General features: G+C 41.9%; 1 protein-coding gene across 1 annotated transcript in view; it reads left to right on the top strand.

Annotated features, from left to right (window-relative positions):
• Positions 1-25,385, top strand: part of LOC121434634 (pregnancy zone protein-like) — a 45,248-nt gene that overhangs the window by 5,282 nt on the left and 14,581 nt on the right. Inside the window, exons 5-19 of the mRNA XM_041633567.1 lie at positions 14-34; positions 562-730; positions 1,585-1,669; positions 3,082-3,205; positions 6,424-6,538; positions 7,144-7,253; positions 9,593-9,754; positions 11,290-11,517; positions 12,309-12,372; positions 15,793-15,935; positions 18,401-18,550; positions 20,126-20,278; positions 21,964-22,060; positions 24,498-24,666; positions 25,055-25,283. Of these exons, the coding sequence (XP_041489501.1) occupies positions 14-34; positions 562-730; positions 1,585-1,669; positions 3,082-3,205; positions 6,424-6,538; positions 7,144-7,253; positions 9,593-9,754; positions 11,290-11,517; positions 12,309-12,372; positions 15,793-15,935; positions 18,401-18,550; positions 20,126-20,278; positions 21,964-22,060; positions 24,498-24,666; positions 25,055-25,283 (2,019 nt within the window). The remainder of the gene's footprint in view (positions 1-13; positions 35-561; positions 731-1,584; positions 1,670-3,081; positions 3,206-6,423; positions 6,539-7,143; positions 7,254-9,592; positions 9,755-11,289; positions 11,518-12,308; positions 12,373-15,792; positions 15,936-18,400; positions 18,551-20,125; positions 20,279-21,963; positions 22,061-24,497; positions 24,667-25,054; positions 25,284-25,385) is intronic.

Genomic DNA, 25,385 nt, shown 5'->3' with positions numbered 1-25,385 from the left:
TTTTTCTTTTCAGTTCCCTGTCATTTACATTGAGGTAAGTCACAGACTGTACATCTAATTTGGAAGGAGGGTGCCCTACAAGATACACTAGATTTTTTTCTCCTTTTAGATGCCACCTCAACTAAACAAGTGCTACTTTTTTTTTTTGCCTACCTCAAGTTCTTTGTAAAAATAAAAGTTAAATGAAGAATTGCAGTTCTTTAGGGTAGTGTGATTTCATGACTCCTAAAATACTTCAGGCCAAAATAAACATGTATCAAAAAGAGATTTATTATATCACATAGATGCAGAGTCTCCCTTCTAACCTGCTTGACTTCCAACATCAGGAGAAGTTGATGCATTCGGGATGGTACGGCATAGGGTCCATAGGATCCCACAGCTGGTGCCCACACTGTCTGTTTTCTGTTATTCAGTCTGGGATTCTTTTTTAAAGTGAGTTCATGACTTTAGCACTAATTCTTCAACCACTTATTAATCTCCCAGTATTATTATAGCCTGAAAAGCTGATCCTTAGTCAAACTATATGTTTGAATTGTTTACACAACTCATATCTTTCTGTAGAATCCCCAGAGGAAACGAATTTTTCAATGGCTAAACACCGATCTACAAATAGGACTCCACCAGCTCTCTTTCCCACTGTCAGCTGAGCCAGCTCTAGGTACCTACAAGGTTGTAGTACAGAAGAACTCTGGGAAGAAAATAGAGCACTCCTTTGAGGTGAACGAATATGGTAAGAAACCTCCAAGTATTTATGACACTGGAATCTTGGGGTTACTTCTGTGTATATTTGAGGTGCATGCATGTGTGTGCATGTTGGGGGTGGTATGTTCGCACTCTGTGTGTTCATATGTGGATGGCAGAAGTCAGTGTCAGAAAACCATTGAAAAACATGGCTCTCAACACTCCCAGAGCTGCGACGACAGCCTTCATAAGGTAGTGCCTTTCACAACCGTGAGAGAGGTTCGAAGAGAAGGATCCAACAAGGGGAAGTGGCAAATCTTAGAACATGACTAACAAGTTCTGAAGTGGGCAAGGGTTAGTCAAAGCATGAGGGAGTTGGGGTGGGAGAGGCAGCACCTTCAGCTGCCGGAGTGGAAGATTCCTGGGAATCAGCCAAAGACCTGCAGAGAGCTGTCACCTCTGATATTCTCCCACGCAGTAGACCATGGCTCTGGGAGCAAGGCTGGGGATGTCTGTCAGACTAGCTAGCACTTGATAGAAATGAGAGGCGGGGGAGGGAGGGAGGGAGGGAGGGAGGGAGGGAGGGAGGGAGGTCACACTGGGGCCCACTGGCCCTCTGTTCCTACATCTAACTGCGGTGGTCTTCAGACTCAGGGATATTCCACCCACCTCTGAAACCTTGCACAAAACTAGAGAAGTCTGGGAAATGCAGTCCCAGTTTCACCAAGTTAGCACGGCACAAACCGCTCACAGTAATGAGTGCCAGCGTCTCTTTCCCGGTATTGACACTGGAGCTCCTTCCGGGTGACTCTATGTCACAGGTTCCTCTAGTGAAATCCCTTGGTAATAATGATGAGGTCTCCTACCGACTCTCACTTCCCTTTTCCCTCTATTCAAAAACAGTTTTGCCCAAATTTGAGGTGAAAGTAAAATTGCCCAAGATCATTGCTTTCCTGGAAGAGAAATTTGAGGTGTCGGCCTGTGGCTTGTGAGTTACATTGTTTTTTTATCTTATTTTAATGTCCGTATTCTATTTGAGAGGATGTACCTTAGATAATATTTAGTGGTGCCTTACTTATCAGCACATACAAGCATTAGAAGGGATGTACAAGAAGAAAGCTATGGCCGTGAGGCTATACCAACCTCACGGCTGGGCAAAGGGGAGATTTTCAGGTATTGTTCTATATCAGCTCTATGGGGGGAGCTTAATTAAAATTAAAATCCCTGGCCCCACTCACAGAAATTCTAATTACAAATCTAAGGCAAGACTCAAGGATCCTCCAGCACAACAAGGATCACAGGTCTAAAAGAGCAAGCCAAGTCCAGCCTTGCATGGTTCCTCGCATCATATCCAGCAGAGACAAATTGAGTTATCCTGATATTATTTATAAATCATGTTTTAATTTTGTTGCCACTGCTTTCCCAAATCATCCTCTCACTATTTTAAAATACTTAGAAATATAGTCATTATATATCTTTCTCTTTTTTAAAGCTAAAATAACTCCGGTAATCTGATGGCAGAGACAGTCGTTTTTTTCAATTAATTGTGTGGGTATGTAGGTATATGTATATACATGGACAGGTGCTCAAAAAGGCCAGAGGTATCAGATCCTCTGAGATACTAGAGTTGCAGCTGCAGGGAGTTGTGAGCCACCCGACGTGGGTGCTGGGTACAGAACTCAGGAAACGCAGTAACCACTCTTTGTTTGTGCGTGGCGGGGGAGGGGGTTGCCCACAGTTATGTCTATGTACATGCATGCCTGATGACTGCAAAGGCCTAAAAGGGACATCAGATCCCATGGAACTGGAGCTCCAGACAGTTCTGGACCACCAGGTGGATGCTGGAAACCAAACCTGGGCCCTCTAGAGGAGCAGCAAGTGCTCTTAACTGTTGAGTCACCTCACCAGTGCACAGGGCAGTCTTAATAGCAAAACCTCACCTGAAGGAGAGAGAAAACTAGCTGTTTAATCCCAGTACTCAGGAGACAGAGGCAGGCAGAGTTTACACCAGCCTGCTGTACACAGTGAGGACTACATAATGAGACCCAGTTTTAAAAAATAATTTTAAAAGAAAGAAAAGGAGAGGGAGGGAGGGAGGGAGGGAGGGAGGAAGGGAGGGAGGGAGAGAACTTTGGAAAAATACTAAATCAGTATCTTTTCATTTAGAGGCATTTTCAAATAGCTCTCTGACTCTTTTGTCTTAGAATTATAGACACATTTCCATCCCCACTTAGATGTCAGGATGCAGCCTGTTGTCACAAGCTGTTCTAGAGTGCAGGCACCAGGGACATAAAACAGGTGCTTTAGATGAAAACAATGGACCAGTGAAGGGATCTGGTGAAGAGATATCTAAGTCATTCATACACAATGGCATTTGGAATGATCATTTTATTGTTCTAGATACACATATGGAAAGCCCGTTCCTGGTCTGGTGACGATTAGCGTGTGCAGAAGATATTCACGATTCCACTCCCAGTGCCATGGCCAAAATTCACAAAGTATCTGTGAAGAATTCAGCGGCCAGGTATGTAGAAACCACTCCCTGGTTCTTACCTTCTCATGAACTACAGCGCTAAATGCAACACGACAGGGGATACATTTGAAATGTCACCAAGCAAAACATTGGGGCAGGGGAAGGAATGTGAGAATGGGTGGTTGTGGTAGGGGGCCAATTGAGGAGCACATGAATCTATGCATGCATTTGACCAATTCTGTGATTTTTCTTGCCAACAGCAATCAACATGTCATGTTCTAAAGGGATAAAGAAGTGTTCAAACCTGGTTTTTGTCACAGAATAGGTCAAGTGTTAAAAACTGGGATAGTAGCCGGGAGGTGGTGGTGCATGTATAATCAAAGCACTCAGGAGGCAGAGGCAGGCAGATCTCTGTGAGTTCGAGGCCAGCCTGGTCTACAGAATGAGTTCTAGGACAGGCTTCAAAGCTACACAGAGAAACCCTGTCTTGAAAAGTCAAAAAAAGGGGGGGGGGGGAGGAGGAGGAAGGGAAAGAAGGAGAACTGGGATAGTGTGGGGATCCAGTGGCATGTATCTCCAAATGGCAAAAAAAAAAAAAAAAAATACTGAACAATGAATGAGCATCTGGCCCAGAAGGGAAATATCTAGAAAACACAATTAGAGAGCCTATTATGTCACAGAAGAGATTTAATAAGAATAATTAAGGAAAACAACTGAGAGAAGAATATGTTGCACTGAAAACATTTAGATGCAGCCGAGTGTGGAGGATCACACCTGTAATTCTAATAATTGGGAATCAAAGGCAAGAACAGGAGTTCAAGGTCATCTTTGGCCATATAATGAGGTCTAAGCCAGAGAAGGCTAAAAGAAAACCCATTTCCAAAAAACTGGAGAGACAGCTCAATGGGTAAGAGCACTGGCTGCTTGCTCTTGCTGAAGATCTAGGTTCAATTCCTAGCACCCACATGGCAGCTCACAACTTTCTGTAACTCCCATTTCAAGAGTATCCAACACCCTCTTCTAGCATCCGTGGGCACCGCATGCACGTGGTGCACAGACACACATGCAGGCAAAACGTCCGAACACATAAAATAAAATTTAGAACAAAAATTTAAAGTTGGGTGCATGAACTCTGTTTTCAGGGGAAGACTTAAAAAAAATCAGGGATGGCTATTAGAGCAGACACTGCCTGGAGGCTATGATGGAAGTTATCGAGGCTGCAGGGAGCTGGTGAGCGAGAGGCTGCCATGGAACGTGCAAAGACGACCAGTAAGAAAAGCTCTGATGAACAAGATCAGTCCAGTCACACTCTAGTTGTCCCGGTCTTTAAAATAACTTGAAGACTAGTACAAAGTTTTTATTTTCAAATGACTCACAATGTCTATAAACTAATTATGATCAAATTTGAGGGGTCCGCGTGTATTGAGACTCACCAGTTTGTTTGAGACTGGTTCTTTTTCAGCCCCCACTGGCTTCAACCTCATTATGTAGCCAAGGATGACCTCGAACTCCCGGTCTTGCTTTCACTTCCCAATTTTATAGCTAGCTTGGAATTCACTATGTAATCCAAACTGATCTCAAATTCACAATAATTTTCCTGCCTCAACCTGCCAAATGCTGGGATTACGAATGTTTGTCAAGTTGCATACCTATGATATGATCTTTATTAAAACCTAGGTCATAACATTTAGTTCAGAAACCTAATTACTATAAGGGTTTGTCTAGTCAATGGATATGCACGCTCCCAATGTCTCAGACATCAGTCACATGACTTAGAAAATACAGTCATAAATATGTAGAGTCCATGAAATAACAACAAATGCTGTCAAGTATACAGAGAAAAGGAAACCCTTATATAGTGGGAATGTAAGATGTAAGCTAGTCCAGCCACTAAGGAACCCAGAATGGAGGTTCAAATGAATTAAAATAAAAGTTGATCTATTGTATGACCAGCTACAGCGGAGTCTTTACCTGAAGGACTCTAAGTCAACACACCACTGAGATGCTTGCTCATCTACCGTTATTGTGGCGTTGTTCACAATAGCTATGTTATAAACCAACTGAGGTGTCTGTCAGTGGAAGAGTGGATAAAGAAAATGTGGTGTAATCTGTACAATAAAACTTTTCAGCCATAAACAAGGCTAAATTATTCAGTTTTGCAGGAAAATGGACGGAATGAAAGATAATTGTGTTAAGAGAGTTGTCAATCTTGCCAGGCAGTAGTGTTGCACGCCTTTAATCCCAGCACTCGGGAGGCAGAGGCAGGTGGGTCTTTGTGAGTTCAAGGCCAGCCTGGTCTACAAGAGCTAGTTCCAAGACAAGCTCCAAAGATACAACGAAACCCTGTCTTTGAAAAAAAAAAGTTGTCAATCTCAAAAAACAAACATCACATGTTTGCTCTCATATGTGGATCCTATCTTATGTAAAGATACATAAAGTCATGCAAGCGTTTACCTGTGGTGTGAAAATAGAAGCAGAACACCTAGGCCAATATTCAACCTTCCTATTTCTGTGACCCTTAAATACAGTTCCTCATGTAGTGGTGACCCCATAAAACTATCTTCATTGCTACATCATAACTATATTTTTGGTACTATGAATTGTAATGTAAATATCTGTGTTTTCTGATGGTCATAGGTAACATCTGTGAAAGGATCATCCGACCCCCAAGAGGTCACAACCCACAGGTCGAGAACCACTGACTTAGGTGGACAAAAGAACTAAGGGGAGGGAGTATAAAGAGAAGAGAGGGGAGAACGTGTTCAAAGTAAATCATAGACCTGCATGAAAATATTCTGATAAAACCTGCTACCATATACAGTGAATGTTGACCAATATATTTAAATATATAGAAAGGGCACACATCCCAGTCAGTGTTGAGCTAGAGATGGTTATGGAAACCTCTTGGAAAATGTTATGCCTAAGTTGAGTTTGAGAAGCAGGGGCTGTTAGTCAAAGGAAGAAAAGAGAGAAAGAATATCATTTGAGGAGCAACATATGCAAAGAATTACAATTACAAAATATGATGGCACACTTGGAAACTCCAGGAGAGCTGATGCGATAGAAAAAGGATCCATTTTTGGAAGAGAGGAGAGGCAAAGGTTGGCTATAAATAACCCAGAGATTAACAAAGAAACCGTTCATCCTTAGGGTTGGGAAAGGACACACACAAAATAGGTATCTGAATACTTAAAATGTTTTTGCAAACTTATAATTGGCATTTTGATGGCAAATAAAAGAGCTTGGGAACTCTCTCCTCTTCTCCTCAGGCAGATGATAACGGGTGTTTCAGACAAGTTATAAAAACCAAAGCATTTCAGCTAAGACAAAAAGGCCATGACATGAATATAGAAGTGGAAGCCAAGGTCAAAGAGGAGGGCACAGGTCTGTATTATTTTAAAATAAATGTCAACTAAGTGGGAACTTATCAAACTTCCATTCCATTTGGTATACTTTACAGAGTCTACATATTACGAAAACGACAGGTCACTGATCTCAAGAAATTAAATGTTTAAAAGCAGAGGGTGTATGTGTGTTGGAATGTATGTGTATAACTGTGATCAAATTTCCATAAGGAATTTGGGACTTAAGTAGTTAATTCTAACACAGAGACAGAGGGGGGACCCTTACGCTGGCATTTGATGCACTCTGGAGGATGAGTGACATTTTGGAAGATTAGCAATAGGCCGGGGAAAGCACAAAAGCACTCTCATTCTCAGAACGGAGGAAATGGAGTCAGACGATGAGGTGCTTCCATGTGCTTCTGAAAAACATGGCTAGCTTCAGATATATTTGATAATGACCTAAACAAACTGATTTTTCAAAATAAAGCTAACAGAAGATGCAGGATAAGTAAAGATGTATTGGATGTGATACCTCATAAAATTATTCAAAGATTAGTGGGCATTCTGTAATAACGGATGAGAGCTGAGGTAGAGGTAGAAGGTGAGTTTGGGATAGATAAAACTAGCTTCTCTCTTTTTTTTCAGGACTGGAACTCACTGGTCGTGGATCATGTGAAATAACAAACACCTTAAGCACACTGACATTTACTAAAGCGGATACGCACTACAGGCCAGGGCTACCTTTCTTTGGGCAGGTAAAATACTTTCCCGCATGATCATACTTAGGGGGCATGAAATGTTCTTCTGTGTATATGTTTGTGTGGTCTTGGTACATATACATGTGCATACATCTTTACATGAGCGTAGGCACACATGTATGTGGGTACACTTGTGCTTGTGGTGTGCATGTCGGGAGACTCCAGGTTGACACCAGGAGTCTTCCTCAGGCCTTCTCCACCTTACTCTTTGGCTCAGGGTCTCTCACTTGAACTCAAAGCTTGACAGCGCTGGCTAGTCTACTATCCAGCTTGCATCAGAGAGCCTCTGTCTCAGCCTTCCAAGCTCTGGAATCATAGGCAGGCTGCCATTTCCACTCAGCATCTCTGCAGTGCTGGGAATCAGAACCCTCGTGCACATACAAGAAGCATTTCATCCACTGAGCCATCGCCCCAACCCCAGGCACAAGATTTTTAAGAAAAAAATTAATTGCAAAATCAAAATATATTACAGCAATTACATAGAAAAAGAAATAATAGCAAATTTCACGTTTATCAAGGAGAGTGAACTGTTGAAAAACAAAGCAAATTTTAAACTATCACCTTCCTTACATAACTCTGTAATCGTTTTTTTCTGTGTAGTTTGGCTATGTTCTCTTTGATTCCCTCTTTATTTAAAAAAAAAAAAGCTTTTCTAATGCAATTTTTCCCAGAAATAATTTTTAAAAGTAATTGTGTTAGTCAGCTTTCCATTACTATAACAAGATACCTGAGACCTTTAACTTATAAAGGTAAAAAGTTTATTTAGGCCCAGGGAAGTCTCAGTCCATTGTGAGTTGTGTCTGTGGTGACACCACACATTATAGTGAAGAGAAAAAGAAGGGCAGAGAGAGAGAGAGAGAGAGTCCAGATTCCAGTCTCCTTGGACAACACACTCCCAATGACCCAAGGACTTCAAATCCAATACCAATAGCACCACACTGGGATCCAAGATTTTGGGAAACATTTAACATCCAAGAGATATCAACAGCCTTTTGTCAGAATGATAAAAATTTTTAATTACTGAAACATTTTTAAAGATTTATTTTTCAGGGCTGAAGCAATGTTTGTAATAGCAATGCTGGTAAATTCTAGGCCAGATAATACAATGGAGTAAACTGTCTTTTCCTTGCATATATCGCCTCACTGTTGGGCAGTTTTCCACTTTGCTTTCATGACAAATAATCTTTGGACTAAGTTGATGAGCAGTTTCCTCACTTATATTTGGAAGTTTATATCTGACTTTGACTTTTACGCTTTCTTCATTCATTTTTACTATTTCCTATCAAATTGGAAGAGACATGGATAAATGTGTTGGGGTTTGGCAAGGCCTTCACAGGTAGAGAGAAAATCACGAGAAAACAGAAACATGTGAGTTCCCTAGAAATGAAAGATAGAAAGGAAGATGGTAGCCTAACAGCTGGGAAGTCAGGGCAGAAACTCAAGGCAGGAACCTAGAGGCAAGCATTGAAGCAGAGGCTATGAAGGAGTGCTGCTTACTGGCTTGTTCCTTATGGTTTGATGGGTTTACTTTTTCATGAAACCCTCGGCTACCTGTTGAGGGGTGGGCCCACTCACAATGGACCGGGCCTTCCCACATCATCATAAAGAAAGTGCAGCCCAGACTTGCCCATGGGCCAACCTAGGGAGGGCAACTTTTTTCAGTTCAGGTTCTATCTTCTAAAAGGACTTTAGTTTGTATCGCACTGATATAAAAGTAACTAGCACAAGGAGTTGGAGAGATGGCTCGGTGGTTAAGAGGTGGCTCCTCCTGAGGACCTGAGTTCAATTCCTAGCATCCACATCAGGCAGCCATAATGGATAAGTTCACTAAGTGGATATAATCATTCTACATTACATGAAGTTATCAAGACGTCACATCACATTGTACTCTAAAATTTATACAGCATTCTTATTCTTCAATTAAAAAGAATAAAATAGGGAGCTGGAGAAATGTGTCAGTGGCTAAGGACACTAGCTGCAGTTTCAGGGGACCCAGGTTCAATTCCCAGCACCCACAATACAGCTCACAACCACCTGGAACTCAGGGAATCTGATGCTCCCTTCTGAATTCCAACACACACATGGCACAAAATAAAAGGTAAATATGGTCAATTGAAAAACAATAAAATAAAAATAAACTTTCAGGTTTTAAAAACTTAAGGAATATGTAAAGGAAATACCACAGTTTAAAACTCAGAAGATGTCTCATTTACAAATATAAAGATCTTCAGAAAGGGACAGGGACAGAGCAGGAGGCAGAGATGTATACAGAACAGACTAGAAAGAAGGTGTGGCTAGCTGGCATTGGTAACCAGACATCACTCTCCTGTTTCTAGGTTCGTCTTGTCGATGAGAAGAATCAGCCAATGCCCAACAAAAACGTAACTGTCCGCGTGGATGTATCTAAGTACCTGTCCACGTTCACCACTGATGAGCATGGCTTGGTCAACCTTGCCATTGACACGTCCAACTTCACGTCTTCATTCATGGGCATCACGGTAAGTGGAAATGGGAACGTGAGGCCGAAGAGGCTTTGGTCAGGGGACTACACAACATGAGGATATGTGAGAGGTGCATGAACTCTGGGGACAAAAGAAATCGTGATAGGAAATAACACAGAGTAATGTGGCAACTTAAATCAGGAAGGCCAGAAAGTTCTGTGTCAGGGACACTTACAGCATGGCCTGCCTTCAGGAACACGAAATACCAGCCTTGTATTGCCTTGAAGTTTTTAATATTTTCATAGTTCTATTACCAGTTAGATTATCCCTGATTCCTTTAGCATAATACGATTTTTGTTTGTGCTTGAACATTCAAATAATCTTAAGCAATAAAGCTTTAAGAAGATAAAGCAACAGCTACCTACACAAGACCTGTACATAACCGGGCCTATCAACACTTCATAATGGATGGGGGGCTCAAAAGGCCCCACCCTGCCAGAGGAGCAGATTGTGGAAGGTTGCAGGGGGAGGGGAATCATATTCCACATTGCCCCCACTCAATCAAATTACTCCCAAGTGGGTCACACCAAAAAAAAACAAAAACAAAAATAAAGAGGTTCAGGAAGAAGAGACTTAGTCCGATGGTCAATGGGATAAGAAAAAAAAATAAGTTGGAAGACTTGATTAAGAATATAAATATGAAATTATAAAAGGATGAATAAGTAAAGGAAAATAAGTACCCTGACATGCAAATAATAAAGTAAATCTATACAGAAAAAAATTATACATGAGCCTCACAAGCACAGTGAGCATTCCTTCCTTCCTTTCTTTTCTCCTTCCTTTCTTCTTCCTTCCTTTCTGGGGCAGAGGGTTTTGAGACAGCCCTGGCTGTCCTGGAACTCACTCTGTAGAGCAGGCTAGCCTTGAGTTCACCGAGGTCCACCTGTCTCTGCCTTCTGAGTGTTGGGATTAAAGGTGTGCACCATCACATCCGGCTCAGGGTGAGCATTTCTTAACCCCAGAACCCAGGAGACAGAAGGAAGAAGTATAAGCTGTAAAGCCAACCTGAGATACAGAAGCTTAAATAAACTTAAGATGTTGACAGAGTTTTCTGCCCTGCCCAGTTTCTGCAATCATTAAGTCCCAAAAAAATCACACAGAGGTCTACACAAGTTATAAACTGATTGGCCCAGTATCTCAGGCTTCTTATTAACTCTTACAACTTATATTAGCTCATTATTCTTGTCTATGTCAGCCAAGTGGCTTGGTACCTTTTTCGGTGAGGCAGTTACATCTTGCTTGCTCTGTGGCCGAGTCAGGACTGCAGAAAGAACTTCCTTCTTCTCAGAATTCTCCTGTTCCTCTATCTCCTGTCTGGTTGTCCCACCTATACTTCCTGCCTGGCTACTGGCCAATCACATTTATTTAAAATATAATTGACAGAATACAGACCATTAAGAGGGAGGTGGGAAAGCAGCTATCGACTTAAGAAAACAGACTTTTTACAATATTTTTTACAAAAAGATATTGTATAGGTAGTTATATAGACAGACAGACGCTAAACACAAATGTGCTCTTCGTTTTCCCATTAGGTCTCCTACAAGGATAACAATAACTGCTATGATAACTGGTGGCTTAGTGAATTTCACACACAAGCACATCGTTCTACAACGCGTATCTTCTCCCCAAGCAAGAGTTATATTCATCTTGAACTTGTTCTTGGTACTTTGTCCTGTGGGCAAACTCAGGAGATTCGGACACAATACATTTTGAACAGAGACCTCCTGAAGGATGAAAAAGATTTAACCTTTTACTATCTGGTAAGAATGAGAATCCCTGCATCTCTTTCTAATTGCATCAACTCCAGATTTACTAGATTCCTCTCAGAACAGCAGGTTTTGTAGGACATTCAGTTAGTTAATATTGGAGTTTTGAGGGGTTTGTACTAAAAGATAAACTGCTTCCTACGAAATTACTCAGGCTTTAGTTCATCATTTTTCCTGTTTACCACTGAAATATTGACTCTAGACATCTTTATTTCTATGAAAAGGTAACAAATTTACAAGAGTTTTAATTTATTTTTCATCTCTTCATGGTCCTGGGACCTTGGGTAATTTACGGGACTTCATGCTCTAAAATGAGTATAAGTCATCTCACCTGAACACTGGAAACAACAGTCCACATCATTATTATTATTATATATATCGAATTGTTCAAGTTACCTCATTTCAGAATCAGGCCCATAGAGAGCGAGTTTTGTTTATTTTAAAGGAAGAGTTTTTTGTTTATTTTAAAATAAGAGTAACAGCAGAGGATTTACTTCTGTTTTACATTTACCTCCACTGTTTACCTCACATACAGTAGGTGCTAAAGACATACACATACATACTTTTCACAGATTCCTAGGAATGATAAATATTGGACAACATAAAACACAAAATTGTGTACTTATTATTTAAAATGTATATATGTACATACAGGAAAAAGGTGGGAGGGATATACCGTGATAGAAATAACTCCTGAGTTGCAGTAACATGGTAGTTGATTATATATCGTAAGTGTGCTGAAGCTAGGCAGACAGGCCTTACGATGGATTTCCTTCTGTCTTCAGATCAAAGCAAGGGGAAGCATCTTTAGCTCAGGAACCCACCTGTTGTCGCTTGAACAGGGAAACAGTAAGTATCTTCCCTTTTTTCTGCCCTCACATCTTGCCAAACCCTCTGGGCAAGCTGGAACCCCTCTTACATTATAGGAAGTGCACACAGCTCTCACTTATCCCTTGAGGAAGCTGCTCTGAACACTTCTGCATCTTAGGGTATTTTCCCTGAATGAAAGAATATTAAATTTATAACTATTTTCAAAAAGTCAAAAATAATCAAAATGCAAAAATAAAAGATGACCAAAGAAAACTTCTCTTCAGGTATTTGTGTGACAGATCCCTGTTGCTGCCCAGATGTGATGCCACACATTTCCTGGCACATAACATATTTCTGTTCAGAAGCCTCACTGGGCTCAAGTCAGTGTATTAACAGGACTGCCTTAGATCTGCTAGAAGGACCTAATGTCCTTGCCTCTCCTACATGCCTTTGCCATGTCCTGATTGATTCCTTTACCTTCAAAGCCAGCTCCATCCTCAAAGCTCACCTGCCTTTGAAAAACATCCTTGTAGTGACCTGGACTCTACCTGGATAATTCAAACTAATTTTCACATCTCAAGGTCCTGGTTTAGCATCTGGGGAGACTTTATTGCCACATAAAACAACATACTCAAAGATTCCGAGATCCAATATCCAGGGTTAAAATTCTGCTTACCACAATCATTCCAAAATCCACAAATACATCCAACAAGTCAAATTCAGTCTCTCCATCAACAAGTGCCTCAATCCGTCACGGCCTTTATATGAGCCCCCAAATCTCATATATCATACACAACAAACCAGTTCCAAATCACATCATCTCAAATCTTCTAAATTAAGCATAAATACAATCCAAGCCAAGGAGAAAAATCATCCATCTAGAATAGCGTTTTTCAACCTATGGGTCGTGACCCCTTCAGGGTCACTTATCAGCCATCCTCCATATCAGATATTTACATTATGATTCATAACAGTAGCAAAATTACAGTTATGAAGTATCAATGAAATAATCTTATAATTGGGGATCACCACCACATGAGGAGCTGGATTAAAGGGTCGCAGCATCAGGAAGGATGAGAACCACTGGTCTGCAGAGATATGAAATCCACCTAGACAAACAGCCCCAGATCCCAACACAGACCTGTCCTCTCTGGTTGTCCTCTGTCCTCTTAACTGACTCTTAACTTGAAGCCACCCTTCCTTTTCCGCTAACACGGCATGTGTCTGTGGCTGGTTTTGTGTCCTGTACTTAGAGGGACCAAACGCCCTCCCTTCACTTACCCTCTGTCCCTTTATGACCATGTCTCTTTTTGGGTAAATTCCTCAGGAATCATGTCATCCTCCTATATGCCACACAATATTATACATCCTGCTGGACAAGGGCTTCTCCATGGCTTTTTCCTGGATAACTGCTCCTCTCATTTTGGCTTTTGCTCAGATGGAGTGGGGACTCTGTCAGTCATACTTACAATCTCTTCAAGGACCTTTGAAGAGCAAGCTTTGGGGTGGAACATGGTGGCATTTTCACTTTTCTATGATGTTAGCAAGAGGACATCCTTTATGTGGTTTCTCTCTCTAACGTGCAAGCTCCAGAAATCACTCTGTGTTCCTTAGAAGCTGGATAACGTGAGTTTCCAACAATTATCAAGTCCTGCTTGCTCTGTGGTGAGCAACTCTGTCATCACCTTCCCAGCATAGCAGGAAGAAACCAGGTTGGACACCAGGCTTCTCTCTGAACACCTCAATCCGTTCCCTACGTTTGCTTTCCACATAGCTTCAGGACATGGTTCAACGAGACTTTCCGCCATTGTACTTCAAGAATCCCCCTCCTCCATAGCCCTCACTGGCAGCAGATTTTTAAATTCTTCACCATTATAATCATCAATATTTATTGTTCACACAAATTACTGAGTTTTACAGTGATGTCTCCAAGCATGTATAGAACATACTTTGGTCTCCATTCTCTTGCCCATCCTTCTCTTCCCTTCCCTTTCCTGGACTCTTCTTATAGTTCTGAGTCATGATTTTTCCTTATATAAGAGAAACCACGTAATACTAATCTCTTTATCTGGCTTGTTTTGTTTAACATAACATCCTCCAATTCCACCTATTTTCCTGATGATGTTATAGTTTTGTTATTCTTTGTGGCTGAATAGTAATTGTCTGTTGTCTAAATGTATCACATTTTCTTGCCTGTTCATCTGCTGATGGATGCTTAAGTTGATTCCATATTCCGGTAGTGGTGAACAGAGCCAAAATGTGGATGTTTAGGCTTCTCTTTTGAATGCTGATCTCGTGTCCTTTTGGTAAACACTGAAGAGTGAGTGGCATAGCTGGTTCATATGGTTAATCTATGTTCCGTTTACTGAGGATCCTCCATGTTGTTTGTCACAGTGACTGTGCTAAATTACATTCTCTGCATTTAGAGGTTCCCTCTCCTTCACATCTTTGCTAGAGTTTGGGTTCTTTATGGTTTCTTTTTTGCTGTTCTGACTGGAATGAAGTGGAATTTTATTGTAAACACAATTTGCATTTCCCTGACTGAGTAGTCTGTGTCTTCACTTCTGAACTTGGCATGCTTCCGCAGCCATCCACCTCTGAAAGCCGCTGCTCTCTGGTTGATTTGATTTTTCCCTATGCTGGGGAAGTGATTGGTGACTATAATCAAGCCACCATCTTGGATCTCCAAACATCAAGCCGCCATCTTGAATCTCCAAACACCTGGCACTACTTTCAACCTGTTTTTCCTAACCAACTGCTTATGCTATGTTACGCCTTCGCTCAGATGTCTACTAGACCATGACTTTCACTCTGCACGTTTCCTGGAAGATGTTTAGCCTCATAATTCTACCAGTCTAATAAAGATGCAGCATCCCTTACTCTAAAGTCAGCTCACCCATGGGGGTCTTCTTAGGTCTGTAGCATCTCTTCATTCTCTGCAGTCTCACTATAGTTGTGTTATCAGTGTGTGTGTGTGTGTGTGTGTGTGTGTGTGTGGCTGGAGAAACGGTTCAGTGGCTAAGAGCATTGGCTGCTCTTCCAGAGGACCCAGATTCAATTCCCAGCACTCACACAGTGGCTCATAACCATCTGTAATTCCAGTTCCAAGGGATCGGATACCCTCTTCTGGCCTTTGTGAGCATTTCACATATATGCTGCACAGACATGCATGAATGCAAAGCACTCATACACATAAAACAAAATATGAAAACCTTTAGAAATAGAGCCATAGACTGAATGGTTTTCCTACTGAGCCGGAGCACAGAATTAAAGCTGCACCTGTAAAAGCGTCATTTGTTCAGCGTGCACTTATCAAGCGCCACATCACACAAGGTGGCAAAAGTGTGTGCCCTTCTTACGTGACCCAAATATAAATTCTTAAATATTCTAATAACTGTTCTGATTTAAAATTGAGAATCCGCTCCTGATCCATAATCTCGAATCTTCTTCATTCTCCAGTGAAAGGGGCATTTTCCTTCCCACTTCAAGTGGAGTCAGGCATGGCTCCGGTGGCCCAGCTGCTCATCTATGCTATTTTACCTGATGGAGAAATTGTTGCCGACACTCAGAAACTCGAAATCGAAAAGTGTTTTGCCAATAAGGTAGGTGGTTATGTCTAAGCCCAATCCTTTTATTCTATCCTTTATAAGTGTGGGCAATAAATAAGTAATATCTATTTTCATTTTTTTTTTTGAGACAGGGTCTCTCAGTGTAGCCCTGGATGTCCAGGAACTTGCTACTAGACCAGGTTGACCTTGAGTTCCCAGAGATCCACCTGTCTCTGCCTTCCAAGTGTTGGGATTAAAGTCATGCACACCATAGCTGTCTTAATGCCCATTTTAAAGCCACCACATAGGGCTCTTTAACTTTCCCCTAAGTACCTCTCAAGTTAGCAGTCTGGTGGTACTGCCCAAAACAGGTGGCCACAGGCAGAATGGTTTTTTTAATTTAAAAGACTCACGTGGATTTCAAAATCTAATCTACAGAAAACTTTGTGTATATATATATACATACATATATATGTATATATATTGCCATTTATTTTATGCCTATGGGTGTTTTGCCCAGATGTGTGTCTATGCACCTTATGTGTACTTGTTACCTGTGAAGGTCAGAAGAGGTCACAGGATCTCCTGGAACTGAAGTTATAGGTGGTTGTGAACAGCCATGTAGGTGCTGAGAAGTGAACCTAGATCCTGTGGAAAAGCAGCTACTGCTCTTAACTGTTAAGCCATCTCTTCAGGTCCCATATCAAACTTTTAAATTATTTTAAAACATTTTGTTACCAATTTTCCACTGAAAATGCTGTTTCACCAAGCTGTGTCGATCTTGTCCCATCTATCTCCTGGCACACCTCTGATCCTGATCCAGTCATGGCAGAAGAGTGTATGCTTTGAGCGTAGATTGAGCTCCTGAATATAATTAGGAAAATATACAGGTTTTTGACACTGTAGTAAGGATTAAATATAAAAAAGTAACTTGTCACGAGATCTTTTATTATGCTCCATCTAAGGAATGCTGTTAAAGCTGGGAATTGTGTCAGGAACATGGGGTAGGTTCTGTTTGGGTCTTCTGTGAGTTTTGTGTGGTGGGCCTCCTACATCAGCCCCAGGGTCTTCCACTGTGGGTCGTGCATGGTTGCCAGGGAAATCTCGGTAGGGTTAAGTTTTGGCTCACACCACTCTAGCAGTGGGCAGCGGTCCCTCACTGGTGAGTTAGTCTCCCCTCATCACACGCCTCACACTCCAGACTGGAAACTGATTGACAGCATATAACTGACAGAAAAAGATTACTTTCCACTCAGAATCAAATCTGAAAAATGCCTCTGATTCTGCAAAGCATTATAAACCTCTGAGTAAAACTATAAAAATTCTCAAAGGAAGCTCAAAGGTACATTCACTCCAGATCAAATGCCTTCTCACTCACGTTGATCAAAGGCCTCAGAAAAAAAAGCACTGACAATCACACTAAGGAAGACTCACACAACACTCACGAGAACACCGACTGCCGCAGAGATGCCAGGAGGACGGGTCTAGAAGAGTCACCAATTCAGGCCCCTGATGGTGTGGTGAGCAAATGGGGGGCTTGAGAGAGTGAGAAAGGACCTGGGGTCAGACAGGGACACATCTCTTCAAACCAATCTATTTTTTTCCATCTTTTACTGGACAGAGAGAAACTGTATCTATTTAAAACATCTTCCCTTTAAGACGCCATGTACGCATTAAATATGTATTAGTTTAAACTGTTTTTCTGGCAGCTAGCCCTGCAAATGTTTACGTATAATGGAAAGCTAAGTAAGAGAGAACAACACAGGGCAGGTATGGTGGGTGCGTGCCTCTGACCCCAGCAGAACCTGGGGTACACACTGAGTTCAAATCCAGCCTGGGCTGTGTGCAAGATCCTGTCTCAAATTCACTTCAAAACAAGTCAAATGAGAAAAAGAAAATGCTTCTGAATCCAGGGGTGGACACCGCTCAGTCCCCGAGATGAACAACTGCTGTCTTAGCTTTCTTCTTTCTCGGCCGTGGAGTGGCACACCCCACACGAGATGATTTTCCCTGTGGCTGCGGTGGAATGAAAGTGGCACATGAGGTTTTCAGCTCAGATGTGATGGACCCCATGGTCTAATCTGCATCCATGCAATCCTTGTAAATCTCCAGTGGCCATCAGCACTGCACTACTTTAGAATGTCACGTGACCATGACTGGAGGAGGCCAGGTGTACCATCTCACCAACTCCTTACAACCTATCCTTTGATAGATCAGCCACCCAAGGTTCTGTGTCTTCCTTCCCAGGAGTGTTTTCAGTATCATACTAGATTCTATTTCAGAGGGATCAACATCAACTTTCTACCAGTTACATAAAGGAAAAAAAAAAAAAAGGTAAACCCAAGCCACACTTCCCGGTCATTCTGCAGATGCTGAAGGAAGAGCCCCTAGAAAAGTCCATGTTGTAAACCTGCTGAGATAGGAAAAGAAAGTGGAAGCGAGAAACTCAGAACAGGCTGGAGGAGAGAGTCAAGTCATCTTTCTTTTAAGATATTGCTATAATCATATGCTCTTTACAGGTAAATTTGAGTTTCTCACCAGCGCAGAGCCTGCCAGCCTCTGATGCCAACCTGAAGGTCACAGGCACACCCCTGTCCCTCTGCGCCCTCCGTGCGGTAGACCAGAGCGTGCTGCTGCTGAAGCCGGAAGCCGAGCTCTCACCTCAGTCGGTGAGTCCCACTGTGGTCTTGGTGTCATGGAATGCTGACATAAGACCGTTTTTGTTAACCATGACCACAGAGGACATGATCAGTATGATGTAATTCCCTAACAGTCGCTGGGCACAGGGTTTTACAGAAGCGTCGTGTTTTACTCTGGTATTTCTTAACAAGTGAATAATAATTTGGGGTAGGTCTTATTACTGCAGGTTACGAATAAAAACACAAATAGGATGTATTAATTATGGAGAGAGCATGCTTCAATACGTTTTAGAGGAACTAAATTTCTACCAATCCACTTGCTAGCCTGTAACAACTCAGATTATGTAAGATGCCGGGCTTTTATGCTTTCTCTAAAATCAAGCACTTACTGGCCTTAAGAGTGGACAAAAATAGTTTCTTTTCAAACATGCCTCCAAAACGTCTTTGTGTTTTCAAAGAAACATCCTTGCTTACTGGCTTTGTGGTGTCTTTAGCAGTTTTACAGTTATCCTCGGCTTCTTGCCTCCAGGTCCAGCACTACTGAGACCGGGGTAGCTAAGATAAAGAATTCAGAAGTCATCTAGTTGTCTCTGTGTGCCCATTACCCTGCCTCCCTCTGCACCATTAACCTGAAAACTGCCAGCCTGTAGCTCTTGCCTTCATAGTCTTCTACATTTAGACCAATGCTGACAAATTCACTTCATTTTTTTAGAAAGAGTCTCGTATAGTCCAGGCTGTCATTGAACTCATAAGACAGTTACGGATGACCTTAAATTTTTGATCCTCAGGCCCCCACCTCCCAAGCACTGGGATTACAGGCTTGCACCAGCATGCCTGGTTTATATGGTGCTGGGGTTGAAATCCAAGGTTTCATGCCTGTTAGACAAGCACTCCACCAACTGAGCTACATTGCCATCCTCTCAGCCCTTTAAATGCTGTATTTATGCATAAAAAGATCAAAAACTTGGGCATTCAGTCTTTTTCCATGATTCCCTGCCTCATCCCTGATAGCACACACGCGGCAAAGGTGAATACAACATGGTAGCTTAAATTCCATATTGAGCATTATCCCATTTAAAATTCTTTCAACAGAGTTAACCATATGCATTACGGCATAATTAATTAATCACTTTGTAGTGCATGAAATAGCAATGTGCCATTTAGCTGATTTTATCATGGATTGTTTATATATAATAACTCTATCTTTGCAATCAATTTCTCTGTGAGTTAACCTCTCAAGAAGATCTTTTAACGAAAACCACAGCACATGTTTCTAGTTGTCAGAGGCTAATAGAAGACAATGTTAGAAATCATGGCAATGGAGAACAATTTGGAAGTAAAATAACATTCATAAAAGCAGGCAGAATAGCAGTCAGTTTTCTTCCATTTGTTTTCCCAAAAGGCACAAGAAATTGCCTACTATGAAGCTGGCAGAACAAAATCAGCTGAATTGTGAATTTGCCATTTCACTATAACTGTTTCTATGTATTACTGGTGCACCATGTTTCCATTGTGAAAATTGATGAAAAATAAAATAAAATAAAATAAAATTCTTTCAACAGTAGAACAAGAAACAGTTTCCCTTTGTTCTCCTCCAATGTACAGATCTATGGGTTACTGCCAGAAAAGCCTCCCCAGGGTGTTCATTATGGCGAGAATGATGAAAACTGCATCGTCGTAGACGATATCACTCACAATGGGATTGTGTTTACACCGAAGCAGGACCTGGGCGATGACGACATGAGCAGCGTGTTTGAGGTAATCCCTCCTGGAACTCTCCAGAGCTGGTTGATAAGCCTGTGTTAAAATGCAAAATCCTGGAGCTTCTAAGCACTACAGTCTTATCCTACCGTCTCTAACCAAACAATCATCAACAGAAAAGACTCTCAGAGTTTGTTACTTTATGCACATACATATCTACCAGAATTTCTCTAGCACCTTAAGTAACAGTGGCTTACCGTTTTATAGCTAAATATGTAGATATGTAAATATATGTATATATTGTATCTTAGAGATTAATATATGAGTAGCTCCGTGGCAGCTGTAATATAGGTCATTTGAAAGATAAATTCTTTAAATTTACATTTAAAGAATATATGTGTCTTTATATACATATAAACTTTATATACATATGTCTTTATATACATATACATATGTCTGTATATACATTGTTGATCATATTCCCCAGGTATTGTCTCCCCTCCCTTTCCTTAATCCCCCCTTTCTGTGTGTTCCCTTTGTCCCCCAGAATGCTTTGCTTCTACTTTTATAATATATGTAGACATGACTTTATGTATCTTTATAAAGTCTAGGAACCACAAATGATAGAAAACATAAGTCATTAAAAACATGCAATATTTTTTAATATTTTTCTAAGACTGGTTTAGCTCACTTAATATGATTACCTACATTTGTGTATGTTTTCTTGCAAATGTCATGGCTTCATTGTTCTTTATGGCTGAAAATTCATATATGTATATATGTGTATATATTCCTTATCCATGCCTCTGGTTTTGGACACCTAAGTTGGTTCCACAAGTTAGCTATGGCCAACAGTGATTCAGTGAACACTGGAGTGCAAGTGTCTCCATGGTGGGCTGGTTTGCAGTGCTTTGGGTAAAGGGGTAGTAGAGTCATATGGAATATCTACCTCCATTTAGTCTTTTGGGAAACCTCCATACTTCCACAGTGACTGAACTGGTTTACACGGCCAACAGCAGTGACCATCTCCTCGTCAGTGTTTGCTGTTGTGTTTTTCCTTCATGACTGCCATTCTGACTGGACTAAAGGGAATCTCAGTTTGATTGATTTGCACTTCTCCAGTGCCTAGGGAAGTTGAACTCGTTTCGTATGTTATTTGACCAGTTACATTTCATTTTTGAGAACTATCCGTCTGTTAACTTCATTAACCTGTTTGCTTATTGGGTTGATACTTTGTTGCTTAGGGTTTTCTTAGCTATTTGTATAGCGCAGATAATTAATCCTCTGTCAGGTGTACAGTTGGTCAAGATTTTCTCCCCTTCTGTAGACAGTGCCTTCACGACCAGCTGACAGGTTTCTTTGCTTTGCAGAACTTTTTAATTTCACAGGGTCCCATTTGCCAATGTAAATTTTTTTTGTTTTGTTTTGTTTTGTTTTTCAAGACAGGGCTTCTCTGTAGCTTTGGTGCCTGTCCCAGAACTAGCTCTTGTAGACCAGGCTGGCCTCGAACTCCCAGAGGCCAATGTAAATTTTTAAGATTAATTACAACTAAGCTGAGCCATGAGCATTAAATATAGCCAGACTGTGAACTAAATTTTATCTTATCAAAATAGACTAAAATCTTTTGTTTTTACCTTTAAAACATATATAATTCTTCCTATAGAGGTCTGCAGCTTAGCTGAAAACAATTTAAGTCCCCTCTCTGGAGTTTCCAATATAGTTTAACATGTAATATTTTCCAGTCTGTAGGATTAAATATTTTTACCAACTCCAAAATCCACAAACCACGCTTTTGCCAGCTGGTTCATGCCTATGCAGGAATGGGAGGCGGCTATGGAGGTAAATGTATGATTTCTTTGTCTGCTAGAATAAAAGGAGCAAAAAAAAATGATGCTTCACTGGGGTAGGGTGGGAGTTTAAAGAATGTTTTTATACAATTGGCTTATACATATATGCATATACATCATATACATGTATATCATTTACATGTACATCTTAGGCACCACTCAACTCCTTTGGCAATGTATTCACAAGTCACATCTTCTGCCAAAAATAGAACTCAGATGAGATTACTGCTTCTCTCCCTAGCATGCCCTCCCCACTCCCCACTTCTCTCTTCCCCCACATCCCTCCCCTCTCTCCCTTCTCTTGTCAAAATTGGCTTTTTTTTATCCTAGACATCAATCATCTCGCTTCTTCATATCCCTTCTGTAGACACCACAGCTCAGTCAGTCGTGACCGCATTTGAGGCTTCGGGCCATGCCCAGCACTCCATCTCAGTGGCTGAGCTCCGGGCCACACCCAGCACTCCATCTCAGTGGCTGAGCTCCGGGCCACACCCAGCACTCCATCTCAGTGGCTGAGCTTTGGGCCACGCCCAGCACTCCATCTCTGTGGCTGAGCTTCCGGCCACGGTCAGCACTCCGTCTCAGGGGCTAAGCTTTGCGTGGCTTATCTTTAGGCTCTCACAGAAGTTGTTTGTGAGTCTGTTTCTTTCTTTTTTTTTTTTTTTTTTTTTTTTTTTTGGTTTTTCGAGGCAGGGTTTCTCTGTAGCTTTGGTGCCTGTCCCAGAACTAGCTCTTGTAGACCAGGCTGGCCTCGAACTCCCAGAGATCCGCCTGCCTCTGCCTCCCGAGTGCTGGGATTAAAGGCGTGAGCCACCACCGCCCGGCTTGTGAGTCTGTTTCTTTTGCCTCACGGAGTCTTGCCTTAGAAGACATCTTTATCCTAACCTCTATGGCGTTTTATTCTATAATTACACTAATGACTTGCTTGACTATGGTAAGCACACTCCTGAAATACACATTCTACCCTAGAGAGGCTTTCCATTAACCTCTGAAGGTGCCTTTCCACCTTTGTGAATACATTTGCACAGCTGTTTCCCTGGAACTCCCTCCCGTTCCTGGGCTTCCCATCAACCAATGACCACCTCAAGCTCCACATGGTGAAGTCACGAGGACCAGCTATAGTGACACCTGATCCCGTGGTGAATAGTGGACTTGTTAAACTTTTCAGATGCAACCCTGGCATGTAGCTGTGTCAAACAGCTATGAATGTAAAATATTTAGTGACAGTGAATGATTAAGAAATTTATTTTAAAACAATTCTTTGGTACACCTATGCATTTGCCATTTATTAAAAACAAGGGCAAATAAGCATGCTAATGAGATGAATATGATCATCTCTCTTGCACAGAGGATTAAATTTTGGATGCGTGTTGGATACTATAGGACCTGAAGCATCTTCAGTGTTTCTCAGCCTTGGCTGTTATGTTAGCTTTATACTCACCAATGCTAACAGTGGCACTTCACATAAACACACAGTAAAAACAGTAGTCACGTGTTTATGGCCATTTCAGAAATGATTGGCAGTTCCGGTATAATTCCACGCTAAAATTCATTGAACCATTTTTTTTTTTTAAATCAAACTCAAGCCAACAACTCAAATAGCGGCAGTTTTTAAAACTCAGACATTCTAAATGATATAATCCAGAGACAGACCAACCCGATGTCTCTGTGCTGGAAGGAAAATATTAAAACTCTTTATTTTTGCAATTCGGCCATTATGCTTCTCTGAGGGCAGCAGCCTTTCTGTGGAGAATAAAACTAGCGCAGCTCACAGCACACACCAGCCTGGAGTCTGTGCCAGGTGTTTCGAGCAGTGACGGGCAGTGCAAAGTGCACACGTAGTTTGCTCAGAACCAAGGTTACAGCAAAATCGATGACGCCAACTGAGAGAGCACTCAGGCTCATCGCGCTCTGACCATGGACTAGTTTTTGCTATGGCATCTTCAGAGACCTTCTTGCTGTTGCCCGTCTTTCCCAACCTCTGGTCTGGGATACACAGTCCCGCATGGAGCTGGAATCTGAGGCTAGGGTGTGTAGCACACACATTCCAAGATCCTACTGTTTACTGCTTGTGTCTCTATCTCGTGCACTGTGAAATGAGTCATATTTCTGAAACCGGGCTGCAGTGAATTTCCTTTCCTGGTCTTTGGTTTTGACTGCCAGTGCCAGTGGGAAACATGACTATCATTTCAAGAGAACAGCCATCTTAGAGAAAGTTATGTTTGCTTTACAAAAAAAAATATATACTCACCTCTAGTCCATGAAGCAATAGAACAAATGTATAAAATATAAAAAGTAATAAACAAAAATATTTTTAAAAAAGTTATTATCAGGTAGATGTCCCTCTCCTACTTAAGAAACAACAACCACTTAAAGTCAGTTATGAGAACTGGTCTCCCTGTGGGGCTTGCGTGTTGTCTTCTCGGTAGCACCTCAAGCCTTACCTATGGCAGCAGTCGGAACAGGGAACTTCAGAGGAATGAGTTACGCGATGACGGTAGACTCGGCCATGGCGGAAGAATATTCAGAGGTGGAAGTAAGAGAGACCGTGAGGAAGTACTTCCCGGAGACCTGGATCTGGGACATGGTGCCACTGGAGTGAGTTGGGTGCCCCTGGGACTTAGCATAGGTGACGGTGTGAGTCCTGCTCTGGGACTTTGGTGTCGTCCTTGGTCCCAGATCCTTTCGGTTCACTTAGCTCACAGCGAAACATTTCTTCTCCTTATGTGGCTCCCGGTTTTCAGAAGTAACAGAAAACTGGAAGCTGTCTTCTCCACCAGGGGAAAAGGAAAGGAACAAAGGAAAAGAAAAAGGGAGGGGAGAAGAAATTAAGAATGGGGGGAGAGACAGAGTGGGAAAAAGAGGAGGCATTCCAGAGAACCCCGAACAGAAGCATCTAGTCCCGAGATCTAGTCCCATGTTTGCTGCACTTGATTTCTGGTTGTTCTTGTTTTTGTTTTTTGCTGCCCCTTCTCCTCCACACCAGCGTATCAGGCGGCAGTGAGCTGGCAGTGAAGGTCCCTGATTCCATCACAGAGTGGAAGGCCAGCGCATTCTGCTTGTCCGGAGCTACCGGCCTTGGTCTCTCCCCCACCATCTCTCTCACCGTCTTCCAGCCCTTCTTCCTGGAACTCACCCTCCCCTACTCTGTGGTGCGCGGAGAAGCCTTCACCCTCAAAGCTACCGTGTTCAATTATATGTCTCACTGCATTCGGGTAAGGGCACTTCTCTGGAAGCGAGTGCGAACCCCATCACCCTCCATTACCTAGGGCTCTTCAGACCCCTCCTAGAGCTGGATGACATGCCCTCATTTCAGA

The sequence above is a fragment of the Microtus oregoni genome, unplaced genomic scaffold, assembly GCF_018167655.1.
Source record: "Microtus oregoni isolate MIOR12 unplaced genomic scaffold, Mior012 000002F_ref0000024, whole genome shotgun sequence".
NCBI lineage: Eukaryota > Metazoa > Chordata > Mammalia > Rodentia > Cricetidae > Microtus > Microtus oregoni.
This window is presented reverse-complemented; position numbering and strand designations above follow the sequence as displayed.